Source organism: Azolla caroliniana, unplaced genomic scaffold, assembly GCF_043228905.1.
Source record: "Azolla caroliniana isolate FFs.n. ecotype wild unplaced genomic scaffold, voAzoCaro1.0.p SCAF_750, whole genome shotgun sequence".
Taxonomy (NCBI): Eukaryota; Viridiplantae; Streptophyta; class Polypodiopsida; order Salviniales; family Salviniaceae; genus Azolla; species Azolla caroliniana.
In genome coordinates this window covers 1-13,135 of record NW_028231185.1, presented here as the reverse complement: position 1 = coordinate 13,135, position 13,135 = coordinate 1, and the positions used below count along the sequence as shown (strand labels likewise).

At 33.1% G+C, this 13,135-nt stretch overlaps 2 protein-coding genes, 1 long non-coding RNA gene and 1 other non-coding gene across 4 annotated transcripts; 2 read left to right on the top strand and 2 right to left on the bottom strand.

The window, feature by feature from the left end:
- Window positions 1-466: 466 nt before the first annotated feature.
- LOC147847691 (uncharacterized) lies at window positions 467-1,604 on the bottom strand. Its single transcript, XR_015532281.1, has 2 exons — window positions 1,520-1,604; window positions 467-688 (listed from the first exon to the last, which is right to left on the bottom strand). It is a non-coding gene; the product is annotated as an uncharacterized LOC147847691 (long non-coding RNA).
- On the top strand, window positions 1,518-5,289 carry LOC147847690 (calcineurin B-like protein 3). The gene is made up of 8 exons (XM_087338931.1): window positions 1,518-1,747; window positions 2,709-2,788; window positions 2,977-3,036; window positions 3,553-3,661; window positions 3,796-3,848; window positions 3,945-4,025; window positions 4,747-4,859; window positions 4,984-5,289. Exons 1-8 carry the CDS (start codon window positions 1,630-1,632, stop codon window positions 5,039-5,041), a joined length of 672 nt encoding a protein of 223 aa, XP_087195057.1. The 5' UTR covers window positions 1,518-1,629; the 3' UTR covers window positions 5,042-5,289.
- Window positions 5,290-6,352: 1,063 nt separating this feature from the next.
- On the top strand, window positions 6,353-6,433 carry TRNAS-CGA (transfer RNA serine (anticodon CGA)). The gene has a single exon. It is a non-coding gene; the product is annotated as a tRNA-Ser (tRNA).
- Window positions 6,434-9,462: 3,029 nt separating this feature from the next.
- LOC147847688 (GDSL esterase/lipase At1g29660-like) lies at window positions 9,463-12,607 on the bottom strand (the record flags this gene model as incomplete). The annotated part of the gene is made up of 3 exons (XM_087338930.1): window positions 9,463-9,990; window positions 11,184-11,436; window positions 12,362-12,607. Coding segments are annotated over 3 exons (753 nt in total), but the record flags the coding sequence as incomplete, so codon positions are not given.
- Window positions 12,608-13,135: the final 528 nt, after the last annotated feature.

Genomic DNA, 13,135 nt, shown 5'->3' with positions numbered 1-13,135 from the left:
TGCTTAAAAATCAAGGGACTTGCTTGAGGAAAGCGACGAGAATCATCGTAGTAAACTTACACACATTTATGTTGTGATGACAAAGTTATAGATGAAAGGAATTGGCCTTGTGGAGCACGCAGAGTTCTTTCAAAAGAGCAAATTAGCAGCTAGAAAAAAGAGGGATTATGGATGGACATGGAAATATTGCTTGCATGCACGGCCTGGATCGACAAAAAAAAAACGGTCAATTGAAAACCACCCGATGAAAACCGGTCGACGAAAACCACCCGATGAAAACCGCTCGAATCGCTTACAAAGAAAAGAATGCCTAGAGAGTATGTAGCCATGAAGCTTGGTTAAAAAAAAATGAAGAAGAAGAAGAAGAAGAAGAAGAAGAGAATGATATTTTTCAGATATGTACATATGTATATATATATATGTATTTGTTTTTACTATTCTTATTTCCTCCTGCCTTTATTTTACATATTTTAACCCATACTGTTTTACCTCACGATTTTTGTAGTGGCGTTTAATAGGAAATTACTTCTCAGGAATTTACACAAAAGAAATCTGAAGAAGAAGAAGAAGAAGAGCTGGATACTGCCTGTCTCTCTGTCTACTCGATTATATATTCTGTTTGTGTCCCCCCCCTCCCTCTTTCTTCTCTATAGATCCATCGTTGCTTTGCATCGAATCCTCAACACTTCTCCAAAAAAAGGTATTTTATCCTCATCGATTCTGATATATCTCAAAGCTTCTTAAGGGCAATTCAAAATCACTAACACAACATGTATTAAGTCTTTTGATTTTCCGGTACTTCCCTTTTTGGGTTCTTGTTTTCTTTGTTTTTTTTTTCTCTTGCCTTTTGGGTTTTGTGCACCTATTAAAACCTGCTGTATTCCGATTTCATATAATAATAATAATCACAGAGTCCTCTGATTTTCTTTCATGTTTACCTTTTGTCCTTAATTATTTGACTTTCATGTTTCTTACAACTATCACAATATGTTTTGATCTCTATTTTTTAGTTCTTAATTCGAGATCATTACATACCTGCATAAATATATAGCTTATATATGTATATATATACATACATCTATGTATGTATGTATATATATGTAATCACAGAGTGTTTTGAATTCTTTTCGATGCTTAAGTTTTTCATTATTTATTTATCGGCTTTATATAACTACGAAAATATGTTTTAATCTAATTGTTTAGCTCATCATTCAGATAATTTCTATGATTTTCGTTAAATTTAAGCCTGATGCTGTTGTTAATAAACATTCTCGTTTGGCTCATTATTTTTGGTTGCAAACAAACTGGTTGTTTTTTCTTTGAAACGATTTCATTTTATATGTTAAAACTTGAGCCTTTATGGTACATTATCCGTTAATTATTTCTAGATTCAAGACCCATTTTATATGGTGTATTTTAGATCCAAAGAACCCATTCACATGGTTGAAGTTGTGATAATATGATACAAAATTCAATTAATGATTTCTAGATTCAAGATTCATTTGTATATGGTAAAAACTTGTAAGGCTGAAACAAGTGTGTTACTATATGGTACAAATGTTCTGGTTTTCCAGTGTCATGGATCAGTTAAGGCGTGGGAGATAATGGTGAAGATCTGACTATCTAATAATGTTGCATTGTTTGGATGGAGTTAAGTTTCTGTGCTCTGCGGTTTTCGGTTGTTTGGACTCAAAGCCGTACTACTACACTCATGAAGATCCCGAGATAATAGCGAGCGAAACTGTTTGTATGCTCATCAATCCCAATACTAACTAATGTGAACCAGTGTGAATTAATATGGAGTAATGGAAATGTTAGTATAAATTTTATATGAAATGACGGAAATATTCTCTGTGAACTAATTTAAATCAACAGTAAATGCTTGGCTCTTATTTCCTTTTCTTTTCCATCTCTGCTTCCTGATTCTTGTAAAGAGAATGATATTTGGTTTTCACCTAGGCGATCCAGGCTCAAGTCCTGCCAATGATCATATAATTATCTACCAATCAGATTCTATGCTATGGAATAATATGCATTTCAACCCACTACTTCATTGTATAAAGAAATGTTTATAAAGTCGGTTAATCTTGTGAAGATGTCAGAGAAACTTTTTGTGCGAAAGTTTTACTATATAACATATTGTTAGAATTCATTTTCAATCAGAGGAAGTATTTAGCTTGCATACTAATGTAGTTATTGTGGCTGATCTAGTCATGACCTTATATTGTTCGAAAGCAATATGTAGTATAGAAAACGATAAATGTGTGGCTGATATAGCCATGGCCTCATATTCTCGTTATCAATATGGAGTATAGAAAAGGATAAATCTGTGGCTGTCTAGCTGGTTATGGTATTTGGGTGACTTTAGATTTTTTCTGGGAAACTAGTTAGGCAACCTAATAACTTATCTCTCTCTATCTCTCTCTCTCTCTCTCTATACACACGCGTATAATGTATGTGAAATAGTGTGAATTAATGCTTAGAAATAGTGTGAAAACTAATTTATATGAACTAATGAAATGTCAAGTAATTTAAGGGAGGAATCAATGTGAAGTAATGGATGTAGAATGAACTGAAGTAATTTATTTGAACAAACTATGTTGTGCACCAATGTGAAACTTCAAGGTATTTCTAAAGGGGTTTTTTCACAGTTCCATGTGTAGAACTTTGAAGCAGCTGACGTTTCAAACATTTTTTGTTTTTGGTAGTTACAGTAAGTGAAGTTGAGGCCCTTTATGAACTATTTAAGAAGATAAGTAGTGGTACCGATGATGGGATGATCCATAAGGTTAGTTGATAAAGAAATAGTAATAATACAATAAAAATTCTGAACTCTCAAATTACGCTATTGACCTTTTCGCTACGTGACTTAATGTGAAGGTTAATATCGAGTAATTTCAAATATTTTATTATATATATGTTTTCAAGCATGACTGTGTCATCACTATTTTTCAATCCTTGATTTCGTGCGAACAGGAAGAGTTCCAGTTAGCCCTTTTCAAAAACAACAAGAAACAGAGCTTATTTGCAGATCGAGTGAGTGTTATTAATATAATGCAGTAAATTGAGTTCAAAATTCGAAAAATACCTCGTTGATGAAACGACGTAGTATCCCATTTTTAGTAGTGTTTTTTCGCAATAAATTATAAAATGTTACTAATTTTTAATGCTATATTTCATGTTTTGTATATGCAATCTAGAGTTTCTATAATATAACAATGTACTACAGATAAAAATCTTTGTCATGTACACCATAACGTGCTTTCACCATGTTCTAATTTTGTCAATTGCAGAATTGTATGAAACATAGTTTTCTGAGTTGATCCATTAAGCCTTAAATAAATAAATAAATAAATAACTCATAATCATTTTCAGTAGATGAATATTGATTTCTTCTTGACAGCATTTCACTTTCTTTTCTTGTCCTTTGAGGACATTGCTAGCTCCTTATTCATGCATCTTGATTCTCCTTTTTTGATGTATTTTGTATGATCATCAGTTGATCTGATTGTGCATGGATATATCTTTTGACAAATTTTAATCTTGTTTCAGGTATTTAATCTTTTTGACACTAAGAATAAAGGGGTATTAGGATTTGGGGAATTTGCTCGGCAATTATCCGTTTTCCATCCCAATGCTTCTCGTGAAGATAAAATTGATTGTATGTTTTGTTTATTTGTCTGAAGTAAACCTATTTTGGATCATAAATTACCACAATTATTATTATTATAATTTATTGTTGGGCTATTAATTAATGATCAGTAAAATGAATCAGTCTTCTTGCTACTTTTATAGTTTCTTTTCAGCTATATGATCTTGAACAACAGGGCTTTATTGAAAGAAAAGAGGTTAGTAGTTCTCTGTAAACAAAATGGGATTCCACATGGAAAAGCTATTTAGTTTCTAGATTCCAATTCGTGTCAATTATTATTGAAATAACGCAGGTTAAACGGATGGTAATGGCCACTCTTGCAGAGTCTGGCATGAACTTGTCCGATGATGCCATTGAGACTATTATTGACAAGGTAAATGATTTGTTTTTGTGTTAATCCATTTTTGTTGTAATGTGTAATTCATTGTAACGAAGAATGTGCAACAGTCAACCATTTGTTTTTGCTTTTACCATAGATTGAATTATAAAAAAATAGATTCTTAATCTCAAATAGGATGCTTAGCATTGATTCTAGAGATAAAACCAACGTATTAAAATGTGAGAATTCTCAAATGTTAAAGATTTAACTGATTAAAACATTATACGTATACTTGAAAGAAATTACAAAGGCAAGGCTCGAATTTCACCAAAAAACCTTGTTTAATGAGAATATGTTGATAGATCATGCATAGAAAGTAATGACAGTATGCTAACTATCTTCAGAGTCGTTCACCATGTAATCTTTGTCATTGAGATCTTCGATACCCTTTGTCATGAGCATCTATCCAAAACACGATGGGTGTATATAAATAAAATACCACAGTCATCGTGTATCACAAAAAGTTCATGATATTTCAATGTCAATTGATTTATTTGCATAAATTTATGTATAATTTTACGGATATAAGTTAGCTTGTTTAAGTTTACTCAATAACTATTAACAATATTGTCAAAGTTACCACATAGCATGTGAGGTTATTAAATTTTTTTATAGAAGTTCAATAGGTCATATTTATATATGCCAATAAATATCATTTTGAAGTTCCAAACTCAAAAGACCTCGTTGGAAAGAAACCCATGCATTGTTATGCCAGACATTTGAAGAGGCGGATACAAAACTCGATGGGAAGATAGACAAAGATGAGTGGCGAAGCTTGGTTCTACAACATCCTTCCCTTTTGAAGAACATGACACTTCAATATCTTAGGTAAGAATATAGTAGCTAAATGTCTTCAGATTTTGATCATGTTGCAATTTTATTTTATTTTTTATATTTTTTCTATTATAATGTTAAAAATTCATTACTATTGTTACTATTTTCTTGTTCCCAGAGACATCACAACAACATTTCCGAGCTTTGTGTTCCACTCTCAAGTCGAAGACGCTTGAAAAGGAGAACAAATTTCTTCGAGCTTTGGTTTGCCATATGTCATGAAATACAACGTTTCTGCGTTTTGTATTACACTCTAGTAAAAGATGCTTGAGAAGGAGAACAGATTTCTTCGGGCTTCGATTTTCCATATTTCATGAAATTCTTCATTTTTTTCTCCATTGCAAGGCCAGTACATAATCATTTGTATCTTGACATTATTTCGGCATATTCCAATATTCGTTATTTCTCGTGGGATTTGATTTTATTCATTATTCCCTCTCTTTGTGATAAAAAAGGACTTTTTAATGGGACATTTTCCTAAAATTTAGGTGCAATGTTGTTAAGTCATTTTGATTTTTGCCTTGGAAAGGAAAAACAAAAGCCTTCTCATATCAAGCCAAATGTAATGGTTTAATTTTTTGACATTCTAATTGGTTTTCATACATCGTGACTTAAGTGAGTGCAAAATTGACAGAGTGATGAAAACATGCTGAAGCCTAGTTTCTAATGATAATAATGAGTGTACACCCTTTAATCAAGAAAATGTATCTTGAATTGGGGATACAACCAAAAATCTGAAACTCAGTTACATGGAAAAAATCTTGTATGGAATTCTGGATAGCAGCTGCTTATAATCACAATGTTGTGGTTTTCCATTTGTATTTGTGATTGTAATAAAAAGGCTTTTGACTCGTATCATATTTGAATGGAGACCTGGTAATTTACTCAGCTTTGACGAATCTCTTATGTATCTCTATGCAAAGTCTTGGCGGATGCAATGCTTATAAGAAATTGATTGTTCTTTGCTTGCCTGTAGGAAATAGTTTCGCTTTATGCAAGGCTGGTTTCTATACCAATCTCTTTAAATGATGAACCATGTTGACATAATGACACTGTACTTCGAAAGAAAGGATTCACTTTTTGGTTTACAGCTTTCTACGATTGCATATATTGGTTCAGATGTGGAAAGTAAAAAAGCAACAGAATTGAAGAATTGCAGTGTTATGCATCACAAAAATGAGGATCAAGCTTGTGAAGTAGTTTCATTTTAGCCTTCAGTTGATGTCTATGTGTAGTAGCTTTTTTGTGGGGAGCTGCACAAAAGGAAGCAATTTTGAACCCATTGTATTAGTTAAAAGTATATACATATTTGGATTCCAAATGTTAGAAACTTGGAGCCCACTATAATTAGTTAAAACCATACATCCATATTTGGATCACAAATGATGTCAAAACCAACTATAATAGTTAAAAGTGTGTATAACGTTTGGTGGTTCATTTTGAGTAATTATAATAGAAAAAATTAGAAAGATTAAACATATCATTGAGACAGTTTGGCCGAGTGGTTAAGGCGTTTGACTCGAAATCAAATGGGTTCGCCCTCGCAGGTTCGAATCCTGCAGCTGTCGATCAATCTTTTCCTTTACTTATTAACTATTAAATGCAATCAGGATCTTTCCTTTTAATTGTTTAATGCGATGAAAAATGTTTCTTTCTTCCCAAGTTTAAAAAAGAAGAAGAAACTCTTAATGGAATGAAATCTTTGTGCCAATGCCTTTCATTGAATATGCGTTTCGGAAGCTTTTCGAATGGAAAGTTTGACAAAGTTAAAACATTGAATATGCGTTTCAATGGTTGATAAATATAATGAGTTTCCAATGTAGGTTAAAACATTGAATCTTGTCTTCAATGGTTATGATGAGCTTTCAATCCGAAGGTAACATGAGGTAGGTAGCTTTAGGGTCACGTTATAGTCAAATCATAATTCAAATTTTGCATAATTAACTTAAACATGTTTTACTTTAGGCTCAAAATTACATGTGTAATGAAATTACAAATTCAAGGCATCAACAAATCATAATTCAAATTTTGCATAATTAACTTAAACATGTTTTACTTTAGGCTCAAAATTACATGTGTAATGAAATTACAAATTCAAGGCAATATGATGCCTTATGTTATATCAACCATTATGATTTGGGGAGTGTATATTTTTTGTTACATGTAACTAATTCATATAAGAAGGTCGTATTATATTATTGTTTCTCTCTTTTGGGCAATAAGGTTTGATTTTTCAAGAGTTGATTAAAAGTCAAAATATAACATGGTTAGTTGTCATAGTAAACTTATAGATTCACATGGACTCTCTATTCTATGTATAAAGAAAAGTTTTTGAATGGCATATACAATTTATGTTTGGAAAATATGTAGAATTCATAATATCCAATTAATCCAAGTAGCTAGCTATGTATGAAGAGCGATACTCAAGCATCCTAGCTGAAAACTGTGAAATAATCTTAATAGTCTTTGTGGCATCCAACATTTATAGCACAAAAAATGCAACGTGAGTCCCAATAACAAACTTATATACATTCAACAAACATGTCAAAGTAACATTCTTTTAAAAGAGGCACCTCGTCACACATTTAAGAAATCCAAAGTGCTTGAGAATTTTCCAAAGGGTTTGAAGTCACACAATAACTAGTCCACACGACAATAAATTTCCATCACAATGAATGAGCAAACATATGCACCACTTTTAATCTACCTTATAATAGTACAATGAGATACAAATGTGTAGGATCAATGCATGTCTTTAAAGTTTAAACCCATGATTTGTGTCATCAAGAGTAATGTACAATCTACCTTATAATAGTACAATGAGATACAAATGTCTAGGATCAATGCATGTCTTTAAACCCATGATTTGTGACATCAAGAGTAATGTACAATCTATAGTGACTAGATTTTTCATGCACTCACTCATTGAGACTTCCTTATTAGAATGATTTCGTATTTTTTGCGTGCTCTACTCTATGCGCTTTTTACCATTCCCTTGCTTATTGGTAAGCTTTCTTTTGCAACTTTTTATAACACACAGTTTGCATTGATCGTAATGTGGTTGTAGTCATTGAAAAAGGTTCCTTCTAGCTCAAATTTAGGTGAAGAAGCTAACGAAAACTAATTCCCCAAGTAATAAGTACCTAAAACTATGACAAGATGCATTTCATTCTAGTTTACAAGGAATGTATGGCAATGTCTTTTATGATAGATATTACATGTCTTACCATAAAAAAGGTGAACCATAACGCTTTGTTGTCAATTGGTAGATGAGTCCTCTCCGAAAATGATAAATAAGTTGTCTTTCTTTTTTTTTCCAAAAAAAACACTACTTCGTATTAGTTAGCAAACAAAGTACATCAAAGACCAACAAATTTCAGCAAAACTCACTCTGGTCTTCTCACCAAAGTGATCATAGTCCCCACCCCCTCATTTACAACAAAAGTATCCCATCAACTCTTTTAACATTGTAACTACCTTGTAACACAACTATACATATTTACAACTCCTGGTCACTAATGGAAGCAATTGGCGGAAACAACCATATGGGTGCTTGGTAGTTCCATTTAGGCCATGATGATGATCTGACCACCATAGGCAAACTGCCTCATTTCAGCAGAAACTTTGATCGAGCTCTTTCTGCTTCATCTAATTCCCCCTAAATCGAATCATACCGTCCCCGCAGCCAAGATACCAGGTTGAACTAGATGTTTAACAACACCTCACCGCTTGGGAGCTTGTGCTGTTGAAAAACAAACTTACAACGCTTGGTCCAAATGTGCCAAACAATTAAGCAAGCCACCATCATCCATATCTCCTCAAAAAATTCAGAGTTTGTGCCAGGTCGAACTCCAGCACATTGAAACACATTGCCACCCTGCACTATCAATCCATGACCATGGGGGTTTAACTGTTCCGCCCAGCCTTCCCCTCTTAACTTCAACCCCTAGAAGGACCCCCATACAACTCTCCCATTCACACTGCATGCTTCCACGATCCTAAGATATTCTAGTTTTCTTGCAAACCATGAAGCATTTTAAAAGGGTGAATACAACTCAATGCTCGAGAAGTATGGATTCTTATAAGCATAATCTAATAAAAAGGGAAAACCTCTAATATATCATCAATAGCTTTTCTTCTACTTCTCCAATGCTCCTCTAAGAAGATAGAAAAAGGGGATTTGTTGATGACATAAATGCTCAATTAACACATATAATTGATTGAGGTGGGGGGTTGACCGTTGACATTCGAAGAGAAACAAAAAACATGCGGGGTATTTCAAGTAACTTGTCTTGCATAACATTCAAAGACTTTATTCTAAAGTTGTTTGAAAGGAATAACCTTTATGTGTTCATGAGAAGAGTCGAAGAGGTAATGCTCATCCTTTGTAACCTAAGGGCATGGGTGTTGAGTGTTACACATTACACTAATTATTAGCCATCACTATCCTCCTAAGGAAATGGCTTTTGAAACTCCTTTTCTACAACCCAACAATTGAACCTTGAAACTAATTTTCGTTACGAGCACATTGATATGTATATTTAATTATTTAAATTAAAGTCATTAATTTTAATTCTAGTTATTTTAATCTTATGATCATGAAACACAATGTCATGTATTTATAAGTACAAAGGCTTAAGTGTTGATGCATCAACACTAATATTTAATATTTACATAAAATCATCTTACAAGTTTATGGTTACTGTAAATATTCTAGTCATTCATTAGCCAAGATTCATGAATCTTAATCTTGGTTGAATGCATCATCCGAGTTTTATTAAGATCAATTCGTAAATGATACTTTTATGTGAGTGTATCTCTCAAATATATGGTTCACGATTGTGGGAGTGCATAAACATAGTTTAGATTCCTCAGAGTTCAGTGTGAACATTGTCTTGTTGCTTCATAGGTTGAAATTCTTCTTGCAAGCTTTTAGGATAGGTGTATGGTGGCCCATTGTTCCACAAGATATCTATTAATTGAGGGTAAAACTTTGAAGTTGGATGATAAGCATCCCAATAAAAGTGATCTTCCACATTGTCACATGGTTTCAAACCACGTAAACAAGTTAAGAATCCGTTATATTTTCCTATCCCGCAACAAGCTGTGTTCCCTGTTTTGAAACCTATACATGGAAACATAATAATGTTTTTGCTTTGAAATGATCAATCTTTCAAGGTTAGCTACATTTAAGAAAAGGAGAATTCATGAATTTATTACTTTGTACGAACCACAAGCACATGGACCAATGAGTTAATATATTATTAATACCCTACAACTACAGGTAAAAGGACAAACTAACAAAACATTGCATAATTAATCACAATCTAAAACAATTGCAAAAAGCATGGTCAACTGTGGCATCAATCAGTATGTGGAACATTTGGAAATACATGTCTCAAATGGTACTTAGGGGAAACACACACAATTGCAGATGCCATCACAACTATATGGATTGATCTAGTGATATCCTCGCGTGCACAATTTGAAAACCTATAGAGAGATTCATAGTCTCAAGAGTTGACACAAGCACAATTTATCTCACTTTGGGCAACTACACCATTGGTGAACTTCACATTAGGACATCTAAAATGGTGCTTCCAACCGCCTCATTGGCTCTACTCCCAACTGACAACTTACCCATATTGCTTTTGGTGATATCCATCTTGTTGTACCCATCTAACAACATTCAGAAGCTTGTTAGATGTGTCTTGATCGTTGTTGAAAAATAACAGGTTTTGTCAGGTAACCGTTTGTTGTTATGTGGACAACGATTGACCCACCTTTTTTTATCTAAAGTGTCATACAACGATAACCAAATATATATGAAAGTGACCTATAAATTAGAGTATCTATTGATACTTAGAGTGTCCATAGCCTGATTTGTGTATGCAATTCACCTCACTAATTGGAAGCAATTATTTTCTCAAACAAAAATAAAAAAGCTTTTAGAGATAAGGCCTTTTTTTTTGTTCCAAAAAAAAACTCCTTCCATTAGTTATAAAATTCTACAAATGAGGCCTTTTTAGGTGTTTACGCATAAATATGTGATGATGTTGTGCTAAAGGATGTGGGTTCAAGTCTTGTGCAATAATTGTCCATTTAAAACAATACTAATAGTTGTACTTTGAGGTGATGCATGCTATTAGTTTTCTCTTGACAATATCATTGTTTCCTTAAAATGATTCGTGACTTAGGCATATTAGCTCAATAGTAAAAGGATATGAAATTATAAAGATGTTGCATGCCATTAGACAATGGAGAATGAATGCATGAATGACTAAACTCGTACATGTGTTCAACTTGACTTGACCTTACCAAATTGAGTTGGGTGTTGAGCAGCATTCAATATTGAGGTGTATATGTTAATATACATAATAGTCGTATTCGGAATCTTCTCGTTAAGTGATAATATTTCAGGAAGGAGATGCTCGTTATAATCTTTCGAGACATCGTTGATGTAATCAACACAACTACCATTTGAATTGTACGCTAATAGTTGAGAAGGACAACAACCTAAAGCAGGTACTCCTGCAACAACAATCCTTCTAGCACCTACTTCATGGATAGCCTTATGACAAAAGAACAAACAAACATTAGTTTTATAAATGTGATGATGATATAGCAATATGATTACTTGAAAATCAAGTATGTAATTTGAAGTATTAAGAGCCATTTGAATTGGGAGAAAAACTTTGGAATGCCCTTCATTTTTTGTTATTTTCCCAAATATCCCTAGGATAACCTTGAAAATGAGGAAAGAAATCAGATAGACCACATAATTGCACAAGTAACACACTTAATGGAGAAAATCGGATAGACCACATTATATGAGATGGAATAGATCATATAATTTCTCTTGGAGGTTTGACCAAGGGCGTTTGGAAAATAATTGACAAAAATAATAAAATATTTGGGGAAATAACTTGGGATATTTTAGAATTTCCCCCTTTCAATTATAGATAGAAGACTGAAGTGTATTAACAATGCTTCAAGGTTAAGTAGAAAATATGCGAGGATATGTATGTAGCCATAGTTTCTTTCTCATATTCCGGAACTCGACCGGGGAGGGAGGGAGGGGATTCCCCAATATATATATGTGTGTGTGTGTGTGTGTGTGTGTGTGTGTGTGTGTGTGTGTGTGTGTGTGTGTGTGTGTGTGTGTGTGTGTATGTATATGTATGTGTATGTGTATGTGTATATATAAGCCACCTTGTATAGCCTTTTTGTAAAAATCTCTCCAAACTAATGGGAAAGTAACTCCTATTTTGGAAAAAAAACAGTGCGTCAAGATGGTAACTAACTTATAATGAATAAATAATGAGCATTGATCCATTGTACTCTAAAGTCAATAGAAGAAACTTAAGACGAAAGGATAGAAAAGCCAAATACATGTGAGACTTAACTTCTCTTTTAATCGATTCAATGATTGCCAAAGTCGCCATAAATAGTTTATATGTAAATAGATATATATAGTAATGGTTGACCAAATGTACCTTAATGTGAGAGATGAGCTTTTGGATGAGTTTGTCTCTATGTTCATCAGTAGTAAGGGAGCTTAGGTGGATGTAGGGAAGGAGGGGATTAAAGTAGGAGAGGAGCCAATCATTAGATCCTGTAACCACAACGAAAGGAGATTTCGCAAACAATTCGTCAGTTGCCACTTTGCCAATCAAGCTAATGATTTGCTTTTTTGTCTTTAGTAGATTCTCAATTTGTTCCTCTAATGAGACAACTTGCCCCTAGTAACCATATGAAAAAAGTATTTCAGTTTGACCATATAACAACAATTGTAAGGCATGATTGAGTTTTTAGACGAACATTGTTTCATAATGCATGAAATTAAAAGAAATTGTAGATTTTTTTATCATTAAACTATATGCAAAGTGGTTTTTCAAAATTTACCATCATATTTAAAACTTTATAGAATGATATACCAACATGTCAACAATGTTTTTATGTAACCATCAATCTCTATAGGTTGTTTGTTATAATATCAACCCATGGGTTTTTGGGAAAACAAAAGAAATCTTGGAGGTTTCTCAAAGTTATTATTTTCTTACATCACACTATATCCGTTAAACAATTGGTTATGTTGCAAACCTTATCTCTATCATGGTTTAATTAGGTTGGGTATACGTAGGAGAAAACTTAAAATGATTTATGTTCTTCTTGACTTAAAAGAGGTGCGTAAAAGTTTTCCATGACAAAAGTTGTATACATGGTATGGTGGTGGTGTTTCCGTAATATGATTTGTTTTACAAGTCCTT